Here is a 27572-nt window from a genome sequence, read left to right as displayed (position 1 = left end):
CTTTCAGTTGTTGTTTGGGGTTTTTTTACCCTCTTTTTCTTTTATACCATTTTCTAAACTGTGACATAGCAAGTTGCAGTTCCTAATTTCTGATCTACATTGGATTGTATTACATAAAGGCATGGTAAGCATGGTAGTACATGAAGCAATTGCATACGTCTCAGAATCGTGAATTTAAAATATATCTAATTCAAAACAAATCAAGCAGCAATGTGGATTACAAATACCAAGTTACTCTAGGGATTTCTGTGTTTACACTGCACAGTTTTGCTGTGTGCTGGCTCTTTAGATTCGGTAAATGGGCCTCACAGAGTGCAACTGCCAACTTATGTTGTAAGCAGAGAATTATGTCATGTGGTGTTAAGGCTAATAGACTAAATTCCAGATAAATGGTAATGGATCTACAGGTGGCCTTGCAGTGCCTGTTACAAAGTGTAGCAGTTGGTTAGAGGGGTAGCTATCACCTTACAAAACAAGGTGTTAGGCATTTGCTTCATTTTGTTCTCCACATCTATTTCCTTGCTATGATAAGTACAAATCCAAATATATATTGCATATATATATGTAAGGAAATACATACATCCAAGAAAAAGGCTTGAACTGCTCCAAAGAGAGGAAAAGAGCAAAATGTTAAAGAATCCCTACAAAGTTAGAGTGAAGAGGATGGGTTTGTTAATTCAGCTGAGGACAAAACTTTCCGTATAAAGATCCTCCAAATGTGTAGGTCTGATAAACCAATCAACTTTATGGTAAATGAAGAAATTATTTAGACAAACTGAATTGGCATAGCTGAAGTTATGCCACGTGGCTTTCCCAAGATGGGAAAGCACATGTGTGCTGTGTGAAGTGTAGAGGATGGAGAGGAGAAGAAAAGGGAAAAAAGATGGGGGAATGAAAGCAAGGGTGAGCGAAGGGAAAAGCTTTGTCTTGTTCTTAAAGGGTTTTCTTTCCCCTCTTTCCTTCTTTCCAGATGTTGTACTGTTATATGTGGGATTCAAATCTGCCCTGAGGTTTGCAAACCAAATGTGTTTGATTTCTGTGAAGATTGTTTACATCAGAGTTGATCGTGGCTTTTCTTTGACCGATTTTTTCTTTTCTTTACTCAAATTAATGAAGTCCCACTGCATAGCAAAAGCTAATGGTAGGTCTTGGAATACGGTGGGAGAAAAAAACACTTTCAGAGACAGTGGTTCCCTCCAAAACCAATGCAAATGTTAAAGATGTACAGTGAGTCTGAGATTCATTTGTGCAGTGGACATTGGGTGTGTATAAAATCCAAAAAACCATCTCTAGCCAGCCCTCTGACCTCATATTAGATATTTGGAGCCAAATTGCAGCAATCTGCAGCGGAGAGAAAGAAATGCAGAGTGGGAGTCAGCCAGGAACGCTTTCACCTACTTCCAGGGCCCCACAAAAAGTGATATTCAGGCTGTTTCCAGTATGAGCTTCCATCACACCATCCCTGCCACCGTGTCAGGCCGGAGCCTGTGCAGGTGCACACCCTGCCCAAGGACTGCCACTCACACTTGGCACTTACCCACCTCTTTCGTGGCGCTCTTGGTCTTTGTTTTTGCTATTGTCAAGTCTTTGCTATTGTCAAGGCTTCATTTTCTACAGACTGCAGTTTTAGTCTGCAGTGCAAAGGCACAATATACAAACGTGGTAGATTTCAGAGGTTAATTTTTGCTCTCTGCAAAAACCTTCCATGTTATACTACAGCACAAGAAAATATACTTGGATTATGTGATAATCTTTAATAGTAATATAATTTTTACACTTTAAAAAACTAGCCTTTTATCTGAAAATCTAACAGTATTTCTGTGACTGCTAGTATTTTAAAAAATCTGATTAAAATGCAGGAAAAAAAAAGAGCGTTTTTTTTAAAATCATTGTTTTACCAGCTTTATAAATTTGAAACTATTGTCTTAACTGGCCTGTCTGAGAAAGTCATGTTAACAGCTTTCATCTTTAAAATAGCTCCAAATGCACCTAGAATAGCTGTCAACAGAGCAGAGATCTGTGAAATAAATCAGACAACTGGTCCACATGTAAGTGAGAAGTGAATATGTTAACTTAGCTAACATAGAAAATCAAACAATTGGGGAAAAAAAAGGAAAGAGAAAGAGGATAATAGACTAGATTTACTAATTAGAGAAAAAAAATAGATTTTCAGTGAGAAGCAACACCTGCAGTCACTGAAACCATTTTATAGCATTCAGGTTGCATTCATTGCAATAAACAGGGATTTATACTGATAATTCTGAAAGGTGATAATCATCACTCTCATCTTATGAGAAAGTAAGATAATCAGTCTCTCATCTGCCTTTAATACAGTTGAAGGTCTTTTCATTTTATTTTGATTATTATTACTTATTTTTGCGTTATGCAGAACATTTTGTGTTATACAGAACATCCATCTTATCTATAGAAAAAAAAACAAACCCACTGGCAAATTATATTACTATAGCTCTGCCTCTCAAAAATTAATCTTTTCTATAGCATAATTTAGCTATGTTTCATCCTGGTACTGGTGAGGAGAATTTGGTTATTAGAGTCCCAGTTTTTGTTAAAACCACATCTTACATTTAAATATACAATTTTTTATTCCCATAAAAAACTTCTACCAGTAATTGAAAGGTGCATTTGCATTTTATGGGCACTTCAGTTTTTTCGAAGGAAAATGGATCAGGATTAGATGTCTCCAAGTTGTGATTTTATAATCTTTAAAACAGCTACTTGCATGTTTCCAGTGGTTTCCTTTTTATTTCACATGTGCATTTTCAATGATTTCCCAGAAGAATGCTTCTCTTTATGACAGATAAAAATAATAACAGCAACCCACATCTTAAGCAAACCTTATGGTGCCATACAAAAAAAATTCAATATTGGAAGCAATTACTAAGTATTATGAGGAAAGTATTGATTTTATTACTGAAGTTATTAATTTCAAGTAGCTCATATACTTAGGAATGTTTGTTTTCCTGTGTCTTAGTTATTATGATATCGTTCCAAACATCAATATTTTATACTAATGATTTTCTAGATTAGAAAGTGTGGAACTCATTAAAAACACATACCTTTGTTATTGGGCTGATTTCCATTAACACATCTGTGTATAGTAGGACAACATGAAACATAAAATGAAACGCTGCCCTGAATCAGCTAAGAAAGTATCTTTCAGTTTGAAATATAAACAAAAATCAGGCACAGTGGCCTGTGCCCCTAGCTTTACTGTATCCCAACCCATAGAAAAATGTGTTCAATATATTTGTGTTTTATTTCACTCGAATATAGAGTTTGCATGACTTTTTATACAGTAATTTTAGCCCCATGCTATTTATGACAGAGCATCTAATGGTGAAACACTTATTTCTATACATCTATTAAAGATACGATATTTTTAATTCCATCAGCCCAGGGCTTAAATTAGAATTTAAGGTAAATGTTTTCGTTTAGCTTATTGATTCTGTTCCAATTTAGGAGATTACCCTGTGGCTTTAATTCACCCAAAGAATCTCACTGGGGAGATTTTCAAAGGCACAGAAAAAAAGTCCACTAGACCGCTAACTTCCATTGACTTCTGAAGATTGTATTACTGCCTTCTCTCTGGATACATGGAAAACCCAGTTCCCATTGTTCTCTTAATGGGAAAGAGCATCCATCTTTCTCAAGTAGGCTTTGAAAATGTTGATCAAAGCAGAGGAGGCCAGATGCTCACAGTTTGCTATAGCTCTGCTATATTAAGGTCAGTGAATTATTTGCACCATTTGGGACACAAGCCATGTCATTGCAAAAATTATTATAATTTACTTAGTCTCCTAATAACAAAATTCAGCACTGAAGAATTAAGTTTTCCCTGACAACGTGGAAAACCAAAAAAGTTTAAAAAATCAATTAATTAACACCAATGCAATTGTCTGTTAAAGTTGTCCTTCAATTGGGACTTTTTTTTTTTATTAGCTTGGGAGACATTGACCTTCATTCTTGTTCTGAAGATCAGTATGGAAGCACTGGAGAGGAAATGCCCTCACATGCTTGGATAAAGATACTGTAATGCTTTTACTGCATTGCAATTTAGGTTTGAGTAGTGTTGGCAGATGCAGAAAAAGTGTAACCAGAGTCTTATACCTGCTTTTACACATTTTGCCAAAGTTCTTCTTCTCTGCCCATCTGCCAAAATAGTTCCCCATACTTCTGGCTCCACCTACTCTAGATAAAGTAGCTGATTTTATATTCCAGCATCATGCCCCACTCAAGAATGTGTAGAAAGCAACTTCTTTTCTTAAATGAACAGAATGAATACCGGGATATCTCCACCTTCTGGGATAAATTTTACAGAGTTTTATGTACTTGATAGGCTGGCTCCAATTTCTAGCTTTTTGAGCTGAGCTGTAGCACAGGGCCAGTGTACAAGTTGTATTGCATGTTTGTCTCATATTACCTGCTCAAAATTGGCAGCTGAGATAATACCACCCTTGCTTTGGTTTGTCACCATCAGTTATCTACTCATCTGAGCACAGTTCTCAGCTCAACTATCCTTGCCTTTCATCTCTTCCTCTTACCTCATCCTGGAGCAGGAGTTGGTTAACTGGAGATACAGGAGATGAGGAATGATAAGTGGAGGGTACACTGGAAAAAGAAAAGAGTAGTACGCTGAGATGGAAAATGAAGAAGTCAGAGCTTGCTAAAAAGGAAAATAAGGTTTCAGTAAAGAACCGTTAGCAGAAAGGGAAGAAGTTTTAAGAGTGTAGATAAGAGGAAAAAATGCAACAAGCTTTGTCTGTGACCTCACAATCATAAAATGTCCCGGCCTTCTCCGAAGGCTTTCTTGAAGCCCACTAGCATTATATTTAAAGTGTGTGAAAGAAAAGTAAATATAGAAATGCAAATTAGGCCTGACAGATTAGCCTAACAGCCATTTTTTTGAAAAGCAGAAGGCTGACGACAGTTTAGCAGTTTATTTTGAGAGCTGAGTAGGATGGCATATTTTTACATTAAACAATATTCACTTTAGTTTTCTTGTGTTTATTTTTGTCTGAACATATCCTTATAATTCTCCACCACTCAGTAAACAGTTCTACATTTGCCTGAATTAATAGGATAAATATTGCCAGTTTGTTAGAACAGATAATGATAAATGACTTGAATACATTAAATGTGTTTGGGACGTATTTAATCCATAAGTTTGATGTTACCAGCGCCAACATTATCTTATAAAATTTTACTATCAACATGATCTGGGAAGCGTCCTTGTGGTAATCTCATATGGCTCCTCATTTATGCTAACATAAAACACTCGCTATGTTGAAATATCAGCTCATGTAGAACTGTGAAGAACTGCTAGTTGTACAGTCACACAGGAAAATGCTAAATAACCATCAGAAGAAGGCATTCTCTGGCTCCTGGTTTGGGGTCACAGCAGTAAGAGACAGAGTGCCTTTAAAGGACTGAAGTGCCACGGTATGGGGGTCCTGAGAGCTCTTGAGATGTACTCAGGCTTTTTGCTGATTTAGTGCCAAAGCTAAGGAGGCATGTTGAGATGTGATGCTTTCATGAAAGCTTTAATGATTTCTTTACTAATGGTGTTTTGGGATTCAGAGTCTGCTGGTACTTTTTACCTTTAAGGAAGAAGTAGTTTTGTATTGTATAGAAGCAATTTGTGGCTGTAGAAGGAGAGGGTACAGGAAGGAACTGGACTTACTAGCCTGTGGTAGCATCAGCATCACTCAGACACCCCGGGGTGAGCTGGAGTTGGAGTGTCCTGCTCTTCTGGTCCTTAGCTATTTGGCCATTTTATTTTGGGGTTTTCTTTCACTTTTTTTTCCAGTAGAGGCTGTAGGTGGATAAACTCTCCTGGGATGCCATGGTATGAAGGACAAGATAGCCACCAGCTATTGAGACTACTTCTCAAATAACAGCCCTTCAGATACATTCTCCTATGTAGCCAGTTACAATTTCTGAGACGTCTAGGTTACTGACAAAGGATTATTCTTTTGCCCAAGTGCAAGTTTGGAGGTATCTCATGGGAACTCTGCATTCTTAACAACAAGAACAAAAAAACATCTCTATTATGTGTTCCTGGATCAGGTTTTCTTTCATTTGCTTCCAGATGGACTTAGAGTGTCTTCTGCAAACAAAGAAAAAAATATGTGTTATGAGATAAGAAAAAGGTAAAGTCTTAATTCTTGCTTTTGTCATACTATCTAGGCCAGCAATGGGGAATTTCTTGTAAAAGATATAATAGTTGCTGACTTAGCTTTACAGACTTTGTCTAATTCCTAGTCTTCTGCAGCCAGATGGAAAAAATAAGTGTAGTAAAATACTTTGATCTCTGTAAGTGTTTCAAAATCTCTTTGGAAAAAAAAAAATATCTGTGTTGCCTTGAGGGCATGAGAATAGATGGTAAATTGATAAGGTGCATGGGTAAGCAAAATCTATTTTTTCCCTCAAAAACTATATCTCTTATCCAATTTTCATTAGAAGGAACTTTATTTCTTATTAATGGTATATAATTAATGAGTGTGTATATAGAGAGTATAAGGCTGTTCACCCAAAGGTAACTTTATTCAAGATTTAATTATATGTATCAGAACTGCTTTTTAATTGTGCAAATCTTCCTCTCCTTTTGTGTTTGTGAGTTTATTAGCAGAAGCATGTATAAATAGATGCCTGTACATACACTTAAAGATTTGTATGTATGTCTTTTTAAGAACACTTCTGTTTTCCCCTACCACCAAAAACTTAAAAGGTACTAGCAAAATGTATAATGTTATGGTTGAGAATTTAAAGGCTCAAAAGTGAGGAAATTAAGAAACAAACATATGCCCTCATAGAAGAAATTACTTTTAAGACACAGTTGTGCTGGGCCATGAAGTCTTTAGGGGAGAGGTAATGTCAATTTATATGATTATACAGTGCTTAGTGCACTGTTGGTGTTCTGTAAGTAAACAGAAAAAATAACAGGTGTGTTAACAGGATGGTGAATTTGGCATATTTTTTTAAATTTTATGCATTTGGATGATTAAAAAAAGTACTGAGGCAACAGTAAAATTTTGTACACTCCATGAGCTGCAGAAAGTCTCAGGGTCTTTTGTTCAGTTGATGTATTAATTAGTTCTGTATTACAAGCAAAACAAAAAACCCTGCCAAGCTGATCTGGGAACTCGACCCTTTCCCCAAGCTTGCAGGGGTAAAATGGTGTGGAGGTCTGGTCCCCACACACGCTGCTGAATTATGTGTGTGTGCCCTTCACTTCACAGAATTACAATGTTTTCATGGCAAACATTGCTGCATCTGAGTTGATCTCCCTGGAGTTTTCAGAGTCGTAGGGGTTGCAAAATGAAACTTAGCTAATGTTTAGCTTTAATGAGTTCTGTAACTGTTGTCCTGTCATGCCTCAAAGTCTCTGCATGGCTGCTCACAGGGGCTCCATGATAGTCACCAGATTTAGTCTTTCTTCTAAAAAGGGAAACCGTTGCAGAAACGTGTCAAAGGCAATGTCAGAACTGTATGTGGCAGTTGTTTAAGTATAGATGTACTGCAGAAATAGAGACCTGCTTTGCTTTGCAAACTTGGTAAAGATGCCTTAAATTCAAGGACCCTAAAGGGCACCTTATTACCCTCCACAATAAGAGAGAGAGGGAGCAATAGATGCCCTTACTCGTGGGCTGACCCATTCCTAGTGTGACTTTCAGGAGAGGATGACTCACGAGCCCATGCTATGGTGCCCAGCCAAGCTCTGCCTTGTCAGTCTGTCCTCCTTCAGCACTAAAGCAGCACTTTGTGACTTCTGTGGTGAAAAAGCTTTCCCAGGTTATCAATTTCCAACACAATCAGTGGTGGGTTCTTCAGAAGCGACAGAGATTCCCTGTGTAAGGAATTGGCTTTGGGGAGTGGAGAAGGACTTCTGTGCACAAAAGGGCTGACCTCACAGCCTTGCAGGCTTCCAGTGGGAGAGGCTGTAGCTTTCATCATGTCTTTGTGAATGGATGCAGAAGAAAGTTGTTTCACACCCTCCCTGGAAGCCCGTGCCAAGATGCTGTAGAGAGCTCTGCTACCATTTAGAAGAAGGTGAAGGTGAAGTCTGTAATGCAGGGAGAGAGAAATCTAGGAAAAAAGTTCCACTTTTTATGAATAAAAAGATCTGTGGAAGATTCTTGATTCAAGGAAAGAACTGTGCAGCAAATTGCCAGTGACTTTTATCTATAGTGCAGTAAACCAGAATTTAAAGGGCTGAGTCATAATGAAAGACGAGGAGAAAAGAAATTAAATACGTCTGAAGATTTGAGAGAATGATGTATATTAAAGCTAGATAGGACCAGCATAACACAGGCCATAAATTCATTTTGTAATTTTATCTTCCAGTGCTTAACTTCTGACTGAGCTGTAACATATAAGTCAGGAAGGCATCCAGTCTTAGGTAAGGGGTCCACTGCATTTCTGAAAGAGTTGTCCACCTGGTTAATTCCAGAATTAATTATCTTGCTTTTGAGTAAGCTTTCAAACTGCTGAGGAACTCACGTGAGCAGAAATTATACAGCAGAAACTGAAACTAGTTAAATGAGCTATAAAACACTGAATCACGTAGGAGCAGGCCACCTTTTACTGGGCTTCACACCTCTGAGTGCTTAATCTGTTTGGTTTTACTTGCTATTACTCCACTGGGGAAGGTGGTAGATTGGCATTGTCTTGATGGCAGTAATTGCCCACTGTCCTGCCAACCAGCAACACTGTGCATGAGGCACTCTGTTAGATAGAGAAATATAAAAACGTTTTTGGTTATGGGTTTTTCCTGTCTGACTGCATCTTTTTGTGTGAATGAAAAATGGTCGCTCATGGGATGCTGCTTTGGGCATCCCTTCCCACCCATCAGGAACATGGCACAGCTTTTCTGAAGGCAACAGCTCCTTCTCCTGTGGCGAGATAAATGGATGTGACTTGTGCAAAATGCCCGTGCAGGGGTCTGTGTCCATAGAAGTCCTCTTCCATCAATCTTGTGAGATGAAAAGCCGTCTGGCCTACAGTTCTGAAGCTTTCCCTTAACTCTGTGCAACGTTGCCTGTTAGACAAAACAACTGCGGGGCTTGAGAGCTCAGCCGTCGGCAATCTGATGCACCAGTTTACTTTTGCATAGCACAAGGCTCAGTGAGGTTTGGATCTGGGACCAAATAAAGGATAACAAGCATTAACTACCAGGCAGAGCTTTCTTCTAGAGGCAGCTCAAATTTTTGGCTCAGATTAACTTTTATCATTCTGGAATTCCACACTTTGGTTTGTGTGTTTTTTTTTTTTCCCTTGAAAATCTTTATCTTCTGTCCTTCAAACAGTGCACAGCTGATTGCAAGATCACAAAGCCTTTTGGTTTTGGTGCTCAAAATTGCAGCTGTCATTTGAAAAGTCAATTTTTCTGCATTCAGAGTAAACTATACCATTCCACATTACTACTTGTGTGCTCCTAAAGGACCGCCTTGTACTAACTGAGGGGTTTTTTTCCGCTGCTGTATTTTGGTGCAGTGAACAATTTGGTACATTCAGGTGTCTTACATAACCAGTAACATGATGAGTCATCTTTAGAGAGTGCTTATTGACACGCTTCCCTTGCATGAGTTCAGATGGCGAAGGATGTGCAGTTAGGAAGTGCTTTAAAAAAGGACAATCTGAACCCTTTAACCATTTCTTTTCGTCCTGTGTGTTACCATAGGAGTTATTTTTGCTATGGGGCAAAGGCCTAACAGCATGAATAGGAGTGATGCTCCGTTGTTCATCACCCCATAGATGTGACTCCTGATGGATAAAATGATCACAAAGAAACCAAAGCTTTACATCAAGAATTTCCACTGAGACAAGGACATGGAGACTCTCTCCCTGCCCAGACACGGTGCTGGGTGACCCCTGGTCATCTGCACAGGGGAAACAGCCACACAGGGGCTTCTGGGCTCAGAGCAAAACTGGAGGCTGCTTGTAATGTGTTAACATGTGGGTGATTTGGCAGGTTCTTTATATCCTCTGCTGCAAATACTTTGCTTTTTGTACTGAACACAGTAAACTCAAGTTGAAGTAAGAGCACATCTCCCTTCCTAATTTCTCCAATTGGTCCAAATGAAGAAACTGAGAGTTCCTTTTAAAGGTTTCGTAGATAACCACTTTAATAGCCATTGAAACTTTCTGATACAGTATGTCTATGGTCATCTGAGGTCTGCCAGCTCTAGGTGAAAAAATTCCTTCTGGCCGTTTTTGGGGAAGTTTCCATCACTGGCATGAGAATGTCTAGAAGGGAATGGTTTCAGCTGGTCACACTCTAACTCGTTGTTGTGGAGTATTTCAATAGCAGTAATCCTTTTAAGCTCCTAAACAGCAGTGACTGTGAACACTGTAAATTAATCATTGTATTATTAAGACTGAAATAACTTACTTTCTCTCTCCTTTCTTGGTAATTGAAATTGTATCTAGAAATTTATTCCAGTACTTTATTCAAAAAAACACCTAATGCTGCAACTCATTCATATCCGTAGCATCTATGCAACAGATATCATGCAATGTATGAGGCAGGTCAGCTTGGAGAATGCTATTTCATTGCTATTCTATTAAGAAAATAAGTTTTACTGTTGTATAAGTAACAATTTTTAAGTATTCCTGAGACAGATGATGCTAAAGAACTAGATATTTTGCAGTTGCTTTTATTAAATATAAATGTAGACTTCGTGCAGATTAAAGCCTTCTGTCACCATGAGTGAAAAGCCCTCTGGTCTTATGATAGTGATTTTCGGCTCTCAGGATGAAGCTTTTCTGGGTCTTCACAAGTTGTGCGGAATGATTTCATAATTCTGGTGAAAGGGTTAGCAGATAATTTGTGTTCCATTTTTTCCTTGCGACCGTTTCAATCGCCGCAGGGAAGTTTGTGACCTGGCTCCCTGGTATGGACAGATAGAGGGTTAAATCTCTGCCAACAGCACTACTGGCTGTGCTGCAAGCACTGGAGTCTGCTTGCACTGGGCTCTGGGTTCCCAGAGGCTGGTGGGCTGCAGGGGGAAGGTTTGTCGAGTAGCACGGATTCTATACAAAATTTCTCAGAGCTCCTCTCACTGTCAGTGAACTGTTCCATTTATGCAGCATCTGCTGACAGAAACCTGTGTGGGAGGTGGTATTGTTTGTGTTATCTTCCCTAGAAATAGAAGACACTTATGCTGAATAAGAGACGGAGTTACTGAACAGCTTAAAGAAAAAAAAAGTTTCTTTTTTAAGTGTTTCTTTCTCGTCTTGGATACATTATATTTTTGCCTTTGCGTCCCCTCTGTGGGTAGGGGGGAAGCTTGACAAACTGGTTTTTTGTGGCCATTGATAAATGTAATGAGATTTGAGTGTCAACATGAAAATGTTCCGTGTCATCAGCTCTGTGAAACTGCAGTGAAATATGGAAGTGAGGGAGAAAAAACTCCTCCGTTTTCAGCTTGGCTGTGTCCCCTGCTAGGGTGCTGTGGGGAATGTTGATAAACACTGGGAAGGGCTGAGAGGTGGCAGAGGCAGGTGAGGAGCCGGTGGCTTCTGAGGGACCACAGAAAGCTGCCACTGCATCTCCTCGTGTGCGTCTGAGTGCCAGAGGCTCCTTGCTAGGGGAAGCCTTTACAACTCTTCTGTCTTTGCATTCCCTGGATGAAGGAAATAGGCGATGCAATGGAAATTCTGAATAAACATTTCTAGTAGGAATAATGTTTTACATCTCCCTCTGCCTCTGCTGAGTAAGTGCTGTTAGCTCCAATTATTCATTACTAAGGAAAGTCATCTAATTCATCTCTATCAGTACTCCAGGTAGAGGTGATTTTTTTTTTTAATTTTTTGTTACCTGGCATGGCTGTGCTGTCACTGCTGCTGCTGCTTGGGCTAGTAGACATAACTGCTGCTGTGGACATCGCGCCTAGAATAAAAGCGGGGTCAAGGTGGAGAGGTGAAAAGAATCGTGAGTAACCCAGGCTTTTCCTTCTCTTCTTCTCAGCTCTATGTTTGAAGAAATGTGTTAGGCCTCGTTTCTCTGTGTAATTCTTTCTCTCTGTGAGGTTGTTCTTTAATAATAGCCTTAAGGCCATATAATTTAAGTATTTAAATATGCATGTAAGAAAGCACGGGGCCACACCTTCAGTGCGCTCCACACATCTGCAGTACAGTCCTGTGTCTCACTGCAAGCTCTCGGAACTGCCTGTGCTGATTAACTCCTCTCTTTCCAGGAAGTTGTGAGATGTCCAGGCTGTACCTTTCCTATTTCCAGTCTGAACATTTTGCATGCTGTTTCAAATGTTGCCTTTGATAAAGGCAGCAAATTTCGCAGGTCTGCTCTTTGTGTGAAGGAACCTTGTAACCCCAGTGATTATACTGGGGAATTTTATGGATATAAATGGGTAACTGCAGTTTAAATTCTACAGATTTAGAAAGGGGGATGTAGTGTAGCATTGCAGCTTGTGCAGGGTTTATCAACGCTGCACTTAAAAAGAGAAAAGAACATTTACTTGTTAGAAAAGGAAAGTAGATGAGTCATCATAATATTTGGGAGCGAGACTTCCTACTGCATATACAGCTGCTTGACTTAAATAATCAGATGATTATTTTCATTTAAAGCGCAACTCAGTTCTCACTGACATTGTTTTTTATTCCTATCCAGCTATTTGTAAATAAACATGCCTGTGATGGGCAATATAGTATTATCATTATGTCTGTAAATCTTTGCAGTGGTTTTAGGTTTTGTTGTTTTGGTTTTGGGGGTTTTTTTGGTAGAAATACTTGTATTACCAAAAAAAAAAAAAAAGAGAAAAATATTGAAAGTGGAATTAAGGTTTTCTGTTTAATTCAACTAAATGTGGTGTGGTTGCTTGGAAAACTTATGTGATGGAAACCCCTAAAATAACCAGAACTTGGAGGGGTGGCTGTTGGTATCTTTGGGATAGGTATTATCTTGAAAGTACTGTTATCTGGAAGCTGATCTGCAGCTCGAGAAATATTTGTATTTCCTGAAATATGAACATACATATCAATAAATCTGCCACTTCACTCAGTCCCCAGATCAGAAGCACCAAGGAAAGAGGTGCTGGACTAAGTGGAACTGAGAACTGCCTCGTCCACCCACAAGTAATTTACACCTAAAAAATACACTGCCCAAAGTAGTAGGCCACTAATGTGTGCATAAATGATGTACAAAAATAACAACCTGTGGCTTATAAATATGTGAACATTATGACTAAAAGAGCCCTTTATTTTAATGGCTCTGGAAACTGAGGCACAACTGAAGTTCGTTACTTGAAGTCTTTCCACAGAATGTTTCTTGCACAGTAGTATTCTAAAAGAAGTATCTGTTTATATTTTATGAAAAAAATGCCATTTCCTGGAGTAAAAATCCTGTATATTGTCTTTTGATTAATTGACTTTCAGGTGTTTGGAAGTTTGTGATTCTGAGGATTTAGTCTGATTTTTTTTTCCTATGAAGAATTGAAATAGATAGAGACAGATTTTAATGTCTCTCAAAAGCATTAATGAAGTTAATCACTTTGGGATGACATTTAGGCATGATGAGTAAATTACACAAGTATTCAGGAATTTAAGAGCAACACATCTTTGAAAATTGTTTTGCGATTGTAACAGATCATTTCATGCCACCTGTAGTTAGCTATTAGACTTTATGGATTCAAATGACTTGCTTTCTTCTCTTAGGACAGGGTGCTCTCAAGCCAACCCATTAGCACACTGCTAGTATTTGGTTAAAGGAAGAATAGAATGTAAATTAGTCATTATATCATCTTGCTACTGTGTTACTTAACTGCTTAGAAAGATCAGTTGCCGAATGTGTTAAAAGTTACGGGTCTGAATCAGCTCTCCTTGAAATTAAGAGAAGATGTGTAGATTAGACTTCATTGTTCCTTTTCTTTAAATATTAGCAGCAGTCTTACTAAGAACAAGAGAGATTTTACAGGAATGCCATTTGCATTGTTACTATTTGACCTTGCTTTCCATGTTGTCAAAATTTCTGTACTAGCAGAATGCAGATACTATGCAGACCTGGATGCTATGAGAAGTAGATATATCCTTCCTGAGAAAGGAGAAAGCCAAAATGTTGTGTAATTATAATTGATGGATGATTTGTTGAGTGCTATTAATTTTGTATATTTGCCTGTAAGTTGACAAAGTACTTAAAGGTGGTCTCTTGCTGATTCATTTTTGCACATCATAGTTAAAATTCTAATAAAAAATTCTGAAAAGGCTTGTGATTGTGTAATGTATGTTTTTTATTTAATTGAGGTCACACTTATATTCCATAACCAAAGCCTAAAAATACGACTTTAAATGAAAGGGGACGTGGCTGTTTTCTATATCTCTTACCCAGAGTTTTCACTAAAGCCTTCAGATGTAGCAGTTTAGAAATGCTCTAAATGTAGAGAGATTTCAAAATAGTTTTACTCCAAGTTGTCTTCTAGAAGATAGAATAACTTTGCAGTTCTTTAGATTCTCTTTGATGCTCCTCCAAAAAAGATCATGATTTATTAAGAGGCATAAGGAGCTGCCTAGAAAAGCTGTTATGATCTGAGTCCTAGTGATGTTTCTCAAGGGCAGGTCCAAAGTGATCCAGCAAGGACCACAACAAAACTCTCATTTCCTTGAGTGGTATTTGCTTTATCTGAGCTCACACCTCCTTGGACGAAGCTTTGTTCATATCATTTCCACAGAAGGATCTTGGAGCTGGGTGATTTGTAGCCTGGTTCTGCCCCACCGCAGCTCCAGTGAGTGAAATCAGATTTGGGGAGAGTAGGGAGAAATGATCATTTCTGACAAACACAACAACTGCAACAAAAAAATAGTATGGAAGGAAAATAAGGGGATTTATTCCCATGTGAATTGGTACTTTTTGTTTTAACAGCTTTGGGATGAGACAAGGGGGGGAACAGCACATCTCTTAGACATAACATTAAAATGTTTAAATATATAAAGAATACCATTTCTTAATTGTTTAGACAATGATGTCTTCTACTGGCACTTGACTACTTTTTCGTATTCACTTCATTTTTAAGGAAGCCAACACTTATTGTTTGATGCCTGTATTTTACAACTTACATGGCTATGATTATAGGAAATAGCAGAAAGAGATCTCTCTGTTAATTTGATACTGAAGTGGCAAAGTATTAAGACTGTCTTACTATCTCTCAGAAAACTATATTATAGAGCAATATTGTGATTATTATTCCTATATTCTGCATATAGTGTTTACACTGAAGATTGCACAAGCATATTTTCTAACATTTATAACTTTGTGTATTTTTTGTTTTACTATAATTACGATGTAACTTTCTTACATTAGGAAAACTTAAAATTGTTAAATTTGTGAATAAAATATATTTTCTTGGTTTATTGGGAATAATATTGTAATATTTTGGTCAGGTTTTGGCTGTTGTGTAAAGATTGGAATTTAAAGTTGTCCCAGAGTGAATAGCTGTACCAGAAATGTGTCTTCCATATTTTTGGTAGAAATAGAATTACGATCTTTTAAGATTTTAAATGGCATTAAAACTAGTCTTTCTACTGTTTGATTCATTTTGTATTTCAGGCAAAGATATTGAGATCCACTTTATTGGCTTATTTACCGTGGTTGGTACTAGAAATATCAAATGCCATAGTCTTTGTTTAACCATTACTACTGTTAGGAATGTCACTAATATATCACTCACTAGTAAAGAAGAATGATACCTGTTCTTGCTGATTCTTTGGGGGTTGGCATGTGTATATATATGCAGAAATGTATACATACATACATAGTTAGAGGTAGGTACATAAAGAGCTACTTTATTAAAAGTTTTAACAATTTTCTGTTGTGGTGCTAAAACCTGTCAAAAAAATTTTAGTCATTTCTCAGTTAGTCCCAGTCCTGTGTTTTCCAAGCAGAGGGAATATGATGAAATTGTTAACATTTTTTTCTGCTAAAAATGTTGTATTTCTTTTCAGTGACTGGTTGATAGGTTGTAAATTTATTTTGGTATTTGATACTCATAATTTTTACCTATATTCCATTGATAAAGAAGCAAGGTCCTAGGTCTGTTATGATGCAAAATTTAGCTGTTTCTTTCCAAGTTTCCTCAGACTCGTCTCAATTTAGACGTGTTGCAGTGTGCATTGGGGTTAAATATTGCAAGTTATTCCGTGGTTTACATTTGACTATCAAATGAATATATACTTCAAATAACTTTCTAGCACTGTGAGCCTCGTATGTACATGCTGGGAGGAGGTGAAAAGCCCACACTCCCCAAGACGTCCCGGAGTGTCCATCCCTGCCGGGCACACCCCGTACCTCCTGCCTCACCTGGCAGAGAGGAGCATCCTCTGCTGGCACCACGAGGCCAGAAGTACTGGCTTTGTGGTGTGTGCCCAGCCCATGCACAGCTCTCACACAGTCTGGACGTGAGGGTGTCTTTGCACAGAGGACAGCAAGGTGTAATTAGTGTCATGTGCAGCCATCCCATGCTTTTTCCAGGAGGATTTTTAGAATGAGGTGCGCTACAACAGTTTAGGACAGATGGGTTGCTCTGCAGTCACCATCTCATTAGGCCTCAGGCAACACTGCTCAGGCACATCACTGTCCTTGTGCCCACATCTCCACGTGGCAGCAACCACTGGGATCCCCAGGAATAGAGCACTGGGAGCATGTCATCAGCAAGAGATTCATTTCTCTGCACAGATGAACTCTCTTGGTTTGATGTAAGAAAGTGTAAGGTAGATTGCTAAAAATTAGTGTTCTTCTAAAGAAACCTTATGTTACAGAAGAGAATAAAATATTTGTTCTTCTTGAACAGCTAGAGGAGTCTTTGATGTTCAAATCTGCTCTTTTGTTACAGTATTTAACCCTGATATGTACCAAAAAATTTAAATGTGTTAGTTTGCCTATTAATATTATCATTTTGCACTTCATTGGGAGCTTTAAACAGAATAGCAAAACAAAACCATTTAGTGATCTTTGGTGTCAAAGTGTAACCAGAAAGGTTTAACACAGCCTTTCCTAACCTTGAGGCCACTTTCAAAGCACTTTTTTTTTTTTTTGCTTTCAGGTAGTTGTATTTCTTATAAGAAATCTTACTTCACACACAATAAAATGTTTTATCACAGGAATTTTAATGTCCAGTAATTAAAAAGAACTTTGAACAGAGAAGATAGTGCCTTGAGATGCTGGAGCTTTTTTTCTCCTTAAGCAGATGTGGCTGATAAGTAACTCAGAGGAATGGTGAAAAGAGAGATTAGGAAAAGAAGGAGAGATGTTTTTAAAGAGAGAAAAAGAGGAGAGAATTGGAAGCAAACAAAAAGGTGACAAGGTGACAGTTAAATAGCTGAAGGCTGAAGGAAAATAAAGAGAAAGGAAAAGAAAGATAAGGAGAAAAGAAGAGAATCTGGAAGAGCATAAAGCAATTTCTGCTTGTTATCATTTAACTAATTTGCAGTTTCTCATGCCAGCTACTTAGTCTGTGATATTAACTTCAGTGTCTCACTTTCATCATACTGTCTGTAGCATCTAGGAAATAACTTCTTATGTCAAGAAATAAATTTACTTAGAAGTTTAATTTGTCTAAGTTATAAGGATAGAATTAACTGTTTTATTTTAAAATGCCTTTAGTAAGATTTTATGGTAGAAACTGAAGTGATATGACATTGATTCATAAAAGCATAGAGATTTTAGAGTAATTAAAATTTGGAACATTTGGTGCCCCAGAACTTTTGACCTTTAATAAATTTGAATGGAATTGAATTGAATTTCAGTGTACAGTGTCACATATGATAGATAGTCAATGAAGCTGCTGTGAGATTATATTTCTGTAACGCAGTCCACAATTTCAAGACCGCCCTTAAGTGATTTTCAAGTACTTATATGAAGAGGAAAAAAGCATAATTTTTTACTATTTGTTCTATTTTTATGTAAAATTATTTAATTATTAATTTATAGAAACTTTATTTGTCATTTATTATTTCTCAGTAATAATTTTTGAAAAGTGCCTTTTTTCTAACAAATGGTAGTTTACCATTTTTCTTTGTGGATCTTCCTGTGTCATTTTTTAAAACCAGCCTGTGTATATTCTCCTTTGAATATATGTGATGATAATTTATTTTAAATCACTCTGTAAAACATTATATGTATTTCGTAAGAGCTACAAGAGTAACTTTTTTTTTCTTTTTTATTTGTAACTCTTTATTTTAGCTATACTCTAAGGACAATGGAAGAGTTAACACAATTTTCTACATGAACTCTACTAAAATCCTCAGGACTGCATTCCCTTTTTCATTCTTATCTTAGATAGTTAGGCTCCCCAGTAATTCACTTCCCTCTACCTCTTTGCTTGGAGATACATGGAATCATTAGGCATAAGCATTCAAAGAGGAACATGAGGACCACCCAGTACCTAGATAAGCAGTTTATGGTGCTCCGAGACTGCTTTCCTGCCAAGAGCGCTCTTATTCCCTCCAAACATCTAAAAACATGATTAAGAAGCCCCAAGATACATAAAAGAACAGTAAGGAACTGACTCCCTCCTCTTAGGGTGATCTGAAAACCTTGTACTTGCACTCAGCTCCTCCATTTTCAGGCTGTTTCCCAACACAGGCAAGATTCAAATAGTCATTGCTCACCTCCAGGGCCGAGACCTGGAACTGTGTTGTGTCCCCCTGCTGATGAAACCCCTGAGATGTGAGTCACAGGTGCACTGTTTATGAACCAGGGGAGAAACATCTCCGAATCAAAGCCACTTTATCTATTTCCTTTTTCTCTTCAAAGGATGCTTTCCTTTTGATGGCCTTTCTCCTCTTCCTGTGAATCTGAAATCCCACTGTCAGCCTACTTTCCCACATCCAGCAAAAGGAAAGGAGACTCTTAATTCCTCCATATCCCCCAAGGGAATAGCAACTGGGACTAGAGCAACACTATGTTGTCTGGGCATGTAGTTGGGAGAATCTTTATCCCTTCATCTCATGCATCAGCTTCCCTTTTGCCTTTCCCTTGTGCCCTCTTTCTCTACCATACCCTTTCCTGGTTCTCCAGCTGTCATTTTTTAAGCTTTTTCAAGCTTTTCCAGTCTATTGCATCTTTTCCAGGACCTTCTGTGAGTGTTGCCAACCCATGTGACAGTAGCCCCTGGGCAGCCAGCATTCCCATGAAAATGAGTAACCTGATACTGCTGTGATCAGTGTTCTGGTCTATCCTTGGGATTCTACTTCACACCTCTTGGAGACCTGAGGACTTGACTGATGTTTCCATCATCAGAGTTACTTCATGTGGCTCTCTGAAGTACCTGCTGAATTTTAGCAAGATAAAAGCTTTGAGTTGCATGTTGAAGGATCAGAAAATCTGTCTGCCACTGCATTAAGTTGAAGTTGGAACACAGCAGGGTTTCAGGGCTACTCGTGTTGGCTGAGAGAGATGTTTTAACCAAAATAAAAAATTTTTCTTCTAATTTTATTTTTTTTTACAAAAGCCTTGAATTCCTAATCCTGAGTTGCAAATATGTGGGTCTATGGGGGGCTATTTTGTTTATGCAGATTCTGTAGGTGATGATGCTTGTCCATACCTGTCTCAAAGCTTCAAGAGTAAGATGGGCATCAGAATCCATTGACACCTTCAAGACTTTCTTAAATCAGTCTTTTGTTTATTTTATTTTTTTATATTAATATATTTTCCAGGAAAAAAATTATAAATTTAGTTGTTAGTTCATTGTATTTTTATAGGTAGTAAATATTTTTCTGATGTACCATTTGTTTGGTTTGCTATTTGTACATCCTTAAAAATGAACAGTTACCTGATTCATCACTGTCCCACTTCAGGTCTGCCCTCCAGTGAAAGAATTGCTTTATAATGATATTACACTGGACTACTGATGTTATAAATATGTCTCTCTTGTTACATATGGAAAAAAAATAATCCTTATGGCAATGAATACTTATAGAGATATTTATTTCTGTGTGAGGGATTGGTGAGTGACGATACCACAATCATGTCTAGATAATGGATATGCATTTCTGTAGAAACAGAACTCAGTGCTAATAAGAAGCATTTCTGCATTGTGAAAGGATGCACATAGGAAAAATAGTGAAATAAAACAATAAACATGAAGCTTGCTCTACACAGAGCACCTCCAGGGTAATATGTACTTTATGTTTCCTGGGCAATCTTTGGATTTTTGTGTTAAACTATAAAAGCACCAAATCAGACTCTTTCAAAAGTGAAAGTCATTGATAATTTCTTTCTTTTGCTATTTTTTTTTGCTGTGTTTCTTTCTTTTGCTATTCCAAAACTATAAGAGAACAAATTCAAGACAACCACGTTTTGGTCAATGCTGAAGAAGAATTTATGAGCTCAAGTTTATTTTCTAAATGGCTGTTTGTTCAGTCTCCCCACCAGTGATGTGATTTGCTTGTTTTTTGCAAACTCCCATTTAACCAGGTTTCCTCACAAATGATTCAGGAATGGCTGTTCTTTGTGTAATTAGCCATATTTGCATTCTTTTGAGAAATAAACCAGTTTGTTCTTTAGAAGTGTATGGCCAATATTTACAAGCAATATATTTATAAAAATCAGGATTACTTCTTTGATAATGAAAGAAGAGATGAGATCATTTATTTGCCATCACTAGTTTTACTTGGTACTGTGACACAAACTGACTTACTGCCATTTTTGTTCTGCAGAGTCCCTGGAACATCCTTGTGTTTTCACTAAAGATTGATTATGATATAAAACAAAAACAAAACAAAAAATTAGGAAGTTCACATACAGCAGAAATAATGAAACCTACAGAAGTGTGTCTCGCATTAGGTGGTTTTAGTATCTTTAAAGGCACGTGCATGCTTTTAATTCCTTCCTCTCCCATACCCTTTGTAGCAAGAACCTCTGTCCTTGGCACCAAGTTTTCTTGCTGAAAGGACACTCATGGAGTCTCTCTCTCCTACCCAACCTCCTGTTTTCACACTACATGTGAGATCCTGATGTGTCTGAGATATTCCATGAAACAGGGCTTAGTAGGAATTTGGGCGAAATAGAACAAAAGCCTTTTTCATTTATGTACCACATGCTTGAGAGGAGGTAGACACTGGCTACTCATAGCCTACTAAAAGTCTATATTTGAAAATTAATGTGAAAAATACATGAATTACAAAAATTAAATCCTGCATATGCTGTCTAGTAAATCTTTGTGTGACGACTTGAGCTGAAAAATGCAGCTGCTACAAATACATTTATTTGCTATTCTTTTACATGTGTTCAGAATCAATCAGTTTGCTACTCTCAATTATATGGCCTTTCATCAAGGTTTTTATATGTTTCAGCCTACCCAATGGGCTGAATTGTCAAGCTGGGAAATTACAGCTGTGGAATGTTTCCTCTGATATATTTGCAGCCCACAAAAAGCACTGGCTTTTGTTCTCTGCATTTTTTATTTGCATTTTCTCCTTTAACAGGCTTTGCTGAAAGGAGCTACCTTTTGGAGGTCTTACTCTCTTTCATACCCTCATCCTTGCTCTCCCAAAACAGATCTTGAGTCTCACATAGTGCACAGAGATGCCCTTTCATGTCTTGGGGCTACCTTGGGTATGTTTGGCTGGTGCAGGGCGAGAGAGACTCTAAGGAGTCAGTAGGAAGAAATGTCTCCCAGACCATTCTTTTTCTGTGTGAATTAGAGCTGAGGAGGCTTTGAGAATTTACCTAAATCCTTCGTTATGAAACCCATTTTTCTCTGAGAGATTTCTGCAACAGAAACACAACACACTACAGGAAAAGTAAGGTATTTAATGAGAAACAGATGGGGCCTGTGTATTGTTAATGGAGAAAGACTACTGTTTTGTGTAAAGAGAAGCCAACACATAAAACATCAGGAATAAAACCAGAGTAGGTTACAGGACATTGTAACAAGATGTTAATTTTATGCTTGGTGTTTAAGATATTACTTAAAATGTGTTTTTAACTTAGTCTGTCCAATATACAGTCTCTCTCTATGTCGTAATTAAAAAACCCACCAAAGCCAAAAAACTGAAGAAACTAATAATTATACATTCCAAATTTTTGTTGTTTCTAGTTTATTCGATAAAATTTTGCAAATATCCTCTCTTTCTTTCTTAACACCAGTTGTCCCTTTACAACAATATCCAAAGACAATATTTTTCTCACAATCAATTTCTGGTTACTTTAACATCTGTTGGTGTGATTTGTTAATGTTCAGGTACCAATAAAGATTTTTTTTCGTTTGTGTGTGTGTGTTCAGCAACATAAGAAGAATTTAACTACTTGTTTCCTTGAAAATAAATTCTCACTGACTTAGTTTTTCTTTTTTCTTAGAGACCATTGGGAATATTACAGTTTTACATGTCAGCCACTAATGGTTTTATATCCAATATTTGATTTAAAAATCACATGGCCCTGAATAGTAGTGTTTGTTTTTTTTTAGCAAAGCCTGCTTAGTTTCATATAACACTGTGACATTAATGTCTTCTTTTTAATGACTGTAAACATTTTAGTTTGTATTTTATATGCAGCACCTTTAAGCTTTAATTGGACATCTGATAGTCTATGTACATAAGCACCTCCCAGGTACTGTGGAAATTGTAGACTGAGAAGCAATGATGCTATTGTGCTGGTGGATGCAGACTTGAGCCTGTTTTGTCAGATTGTCTCCCAGGAGTGTCTGCTGTATTTCAGAAACCCTTTTCATATGAACTGTTAGAGAAATATGAAAATGATGAGGCAGGTGCCAAAGCAAGTCTTTGACATGCATTTTATCCCACACAGATTAGAAAGTTCACCCCCTTTCTTTTTTATTTTTAATCTTAAATATTAAAATCTCAGACCGTGAGTCTTGTAAGGTTAGATCTGTGACTTTTGATGTATGTTCAGTATATTATCATATGTTGTTAAGTACTCTCCATCATCCTGTTGCTGTAGATGCTTTGGTCTATCCCATATCTTACTTTTGAGGGATTCATCCTGTATCTAGAGAACAAGTGCAATTGATTTGTTTCCTGAGAGATTCTTTGAGAAGTTCTTCCCCTTTCCTTCTGCAGCTGCAGCACCTTCTGCTCTGTGAAAATGTGTATCATCAGAATGAACCAATTTTCCCTAACTCATTGTCACTACTTAATTTAACTATAGGAATCATCAGCCATCACCTAACCATGCTGCATCAAAAGGCAATTTGGAGTTAGTTCATCCTGGAATTCAGCCTTTTCTGATGGTATTTTATCAAAAGCATTTTGTCTGAAGTAGCTCCAGCCCAAGATATGTAATATAGCAACTTTGTAGTAATTGTAGTATCTAAAGATACTAATTGAGCCATTTTATTTGCATCACTACAAGGTGCTATAAGTAGTTCTGTATTTGCTGTCTTTACTTCATGGGTGAAGTCAATGATAGACAAAAAATGTATAAAAATTTTAAAAAGCCCCACAGAAAATTAGTAGTCTTACAGATTCTTGTCATGAGATTCTTGCTCATAAGAACATGGTGTTGCTAAAAAAAAAATGATAAATTGATATGTCAGTATATAGTGCAAAGACTATAAATGGGTATTCTCTTGTATGTGTTTTTGGCTCCAGATATATTTTATGATGGTTACTGACAGTGTTGCCATATGCTATGAGCAGCTAGAGAAATAGGGTCAATCCAGAAATATCTGGGCAGATATTTCTGCAGAAATATGCGGTCTTTTGAGGACATTGCAGCAGAGGTAGAAAGCAAATGTAACTCTGGATTAGCTTAAGCATTCCTTTATTGATAGAACTGCTTTGACATAGTTTCTGATGAGAGTTCTACATAACTGCATATATATATATATAGCAGCATGTTGTCTCCTGCTGTGCAAGAATGCTTTTCAATATCTAGTTCTTCTCACAGTATTAGAAACTCATGATGATGAAGATAAGCAAGAGAATAAAAATTTAAGTTATGGGTTCAAGACTTAAGCAGCTCTGCAAAATCTACAGCAGCTTTTTCATGATGGAGGAAAAATGTGTTTTCTCTGGGCTCTAGAAGAATCAAATGATTTAACATTTTGTTTGGAGTCCAAGAGACCAGATGTATAAGTCAATTAAGGTAGTAACTAAATAAGGGTGGTGTTTCTATAAAAGCTCAATTTAGCCAAGCTATCCCAAAGCTTCTCAGCAGAGGGTTTCCTTTGCAGGAGCCAGTAAAGGGAGCCTGGGGAAATTAAGCTCATTAGGGTAAAGTTTGCCTTTGGACCACTCAATGTGCAACAACATTTTTGTACAGCATGTCTCTGCTGTGGGCTTGGAGTCCTCAATAAAACAGAAAAGGCCCTAAGAGCCAAGAACGTATCTAGGAATACATAATTCCAAAGCAACCAGGAAAAAGTGTTCTCAGAGGCAGGGAAAATATGCAATAAAGCATGTTTCTTTGGGAACTGAATGCTTACAGTCAGATCAATGTCACTGACATGTGAATTTGAAGATTTCAATTACACAGTAGTGTACTGAGACCACCTTAGAAAATCTGAGTCTCCAGACTCTTATAAAAAGCCCTGCTCTGCATTTAAGTGATATTACTCACTAAGCAAGAATAAGGTATTACCAAACAGTAAATCAGGCTTAAGATGACACACAGCAGCCTCCATCACTTACAAAGAGAAGGAAATATTTTAAAAGGTAGAATGTGATGCTAAGTAGTCTGCCAAGTAGTACCTGCTCTATGGCTGAGTATTTACCAAAAGGAATGAATTCTTTTGTGACAGAGCTTGAAAACAAATTTATAGTACTTGTAAAGCATACACAGCAGCATACATGTCCCTCACCAGAAACATTTACTCAACACTTGGATAATTGTTACTTTCTCTAGAGAAAAGAAGTCCTAACCTATAAACTAGGTTTCCTTAGTACAAAGAGATGAGGCTCTGGAATAAAAAGCAGCAGAAAGAAACTTCTCATTAGTTGGTTAGAGAAGATCTGATACATAATATTTCCAAACATGCTATGTTAAATGTTAGGATTGAAGCCCTCCAGCTTAGCAAAAATTAGACAAATATAAATAACGTAATAATACACCTGAACAAAATCTTGAGATATCATCCTGTGCAGCTGTCTGGTTTTCTCAGCAGCTTCCACAGTGTACTTGATTTCTTTTTTTTTTTAACTGAGAACAATCTAGTTACATTTTATAGCAACTGACTTCTCCTATGAACAGGAAACGGGCACAACAACTCAGTTTCCACCATTATATCAGCACAACAGAAGACTGTTTTGTGAGCACTGGCAAGCTCAGTGCCACTGTTACCAATGCAACACTGATTCCAGGTTCTTCTGTGATGTGTTTTGGACCATTTGTAGGATTAGCTGGCCTCAGTGGAAGGCAGGATAGAAAGAAATATCTTGTTCAGCAGGGAAGAGTTAAGTTCTGCTTTAAGCAGTACCTTGTTCAACAACTTAGTTTCTATTTAGCAAAAGCCGCCTCATAACCACCCAAGTTTAGCCAATCTGAGCCCAGCTTTGCCTGATGTGACCCTTGATTCTACTGTTTGATTAGAGTGGAACTGTTACAGCTGAGAGTTTTGATCTTGAAGGTAAATAGAACCCAAAGGCCCAAGTCTTCTATATGAATACACAGAGATGGGGAACATAAAGCCAGCAATGACAGTGTGTTGCTGATTTGTAGAGCTCTTGGAAGACATGTTGCATTTGTACAGGTATAGTATTTTAAATAAAAATGCCAGTGCCTTGCAGCTGAACTATACCAATTTCAGAAGGTTAACCTTTGGAGCAAAATTATAAATTACTAAAGAATACACCAAAGCTGCCAAGTACATTGAACGTGATTTCATACTCAAATACTCAAAATGCTACTAATTTAATCGTTGATGAACATTCTCTGAAAACGCCAGAATTCAGATTAGAGATCCAGCATTTGGTTTATATTTGCATTATCCAACTGCCTTTGATCACACATCACTTTTTCTGCCCATGAATATTCATAAAGCTGTGCTCAAGCTCTTTGTTTGCCACTGTGTAGTTATTACAGTGCTTCAGAACAGCAGCTACAGACTCAGGCTGCAGTCCTGAAGTGGGGGAGTATTCAGAGAATAAGTTTTAATTAGATTTGGTTTTAAATGTACTCTTTTCTCAATCCCTTGTGTCAGTGTCAATGCCTGACAAAACCTCTGTGGCTTGTCCTACACCAGTTCTGTGTTTTTTAAAAAGTTCTGTAAACTTTTCTGCACTTCTTCAATCCTTTCATACCTTGTGCTACAGCATCTGTAAGAAACCTGTGGTAACCCAAGTGTTCTTACCCATTCAGAAAAATGCAGATGCCTAACTTAACAGTTCACACGTGCAGTTCAGTTATCTCTGCACCCTCACGCAGCACAGCCTTTGGATATAATTTCCAAGTTCAGGGAAAGAAGCATGTTTTCATAGAATAATAGAAACATTTAGGTTGGAAAGGGCCCTGAAGATCATTGTGTTCAACAGTATTTTGTATATTTAGTGTATAATTTCCGTATTTTCATACAGTAACAGAACCAGTAGCTTCCAGAGCTACCTGGGCACAAGTACTTGCTGAAATATATGGCCGTGGTAGATTTTATCTTCCAGACTACACCTGCTCCAGTTGTTCAAAGGAAACATACTTCTGTGCTTAGTAACACAGAAAAATAGTTCTTTCATTCAAAACAAATAAGGCCATTTTTGCTTAATTAAAACCACTCACTTTCATGTGGGATGGCAGAATGGAAAAATATCAAGATCGCTGTGGTGAAAGTTCTAAAAAGTTATTAGTTCTTGGAAAAAAAGGCACTAAAAGGGAGCAGTTGTTCAATTTTGCCAGATTTTATTTTGGTTGTTTTCAATAGTATTCATACTTTTCTGACAACTAACAAATTCATTTGAGAGTTAGAAAGTACAGAGATGAGACTAAAAGGAATATTGTGAACTATTAAAAAATATTTTTAAGAACTTTAAGATTATTGGAATAATATACTGTAGAATGCAATGCACATTTATTTCAATGAGATGCTTTCATTACTGTGAGAAAGCTTGGTTTTATTTTTGCTCTCAGCATTAGTGGCTTAACTTTGTAGTAAAATGCATATATAAAAGTCCAAAAAGTTCTTAATTCTCAAACTGTTAGTAGGAAAGCATTTCAGCTTGGACCCTAGCCATTCAAGCTACATTGCTGTCAGCTGCAATTGTTATTCTGGTGATTTGAAATCAACTCTTCATGCTCCACAGGTGTAAAGAAATTTTGCTTAATTTGCCAAATGTGCATACATGGGTTATGAGTTTGAATTTCAGAAGGATGATCAAAATAATGTAGAAAAGCTCCATTCGTGCATTAATTCTTTATAATGTCATTGTTCACATGTAGTATAAAGTTACAGTATAAATCTCACTTTGCACAGAATATTTATTTAGAGAGTTTCATTTTAATATCTGAGACAAAAAGCCTTCCATGTTCTTGCTGCAGAAAGCAGCTCCCCATGTTCTTCTCTCATGGGAAATGCTAGTAGTATATTTAGTGGGATGAGTATCAAAAGGTACTGATCTTAAACCTTGCCTTTTTTAGATAAGTTTTATGCACAATA

At 37.4% G+C, this 27572-nt stretch overlaps 1 protein-coding gene across 5 annotated transcripts in view; it reads left to right on the top strand.

Annotated features, from left to right (window-relative positions):
* The window catches only part of ROBO1 (roundabout guidance receptor 1), a 711169-nt gene that overhangs the window by 185374 nt on the left and 498223 nt on the right, over window positions 1-27572 (top strand). The window contains exon 1 of one of the 5 annotated variants that reach the window (XM_032679896.1): window positions 11746-11953. The exons of the other annotated variants lie outside the window; for them this stretch is intronic. Within the exon in view, the coding sequence (XP_032535787.1) occupies window positions 11845-11953 (109 nt within the window). The 5' untranslated portion in view covers window positions 11746-11844. Of the gene's footprint in view, window positions 1-11745; window positions 11954-27572 lie in introns of those variants that run through there. 5 annotated transcript variants of the gene reach the window in all.

The sequence above is a fragment of the Chiroxiphia lanceolata genome, chromosome 2, assembly GCF_009829145.1.
Source record: "Chiroxiphia lanceolata isolate bChiLan1 chromosome 2, bChiLan1.pri, whole genome shotgun sequence".
Lineage (NCBI taxonomy): Eukaryota > Metazoa > Chordata > Aves > Passeriformes > Pipridae > Chiroxiphia > Chiroxiphia lanceolata.
This window is presented reverse-complemented; position numbering and strand designations above follow the sequence as displayed.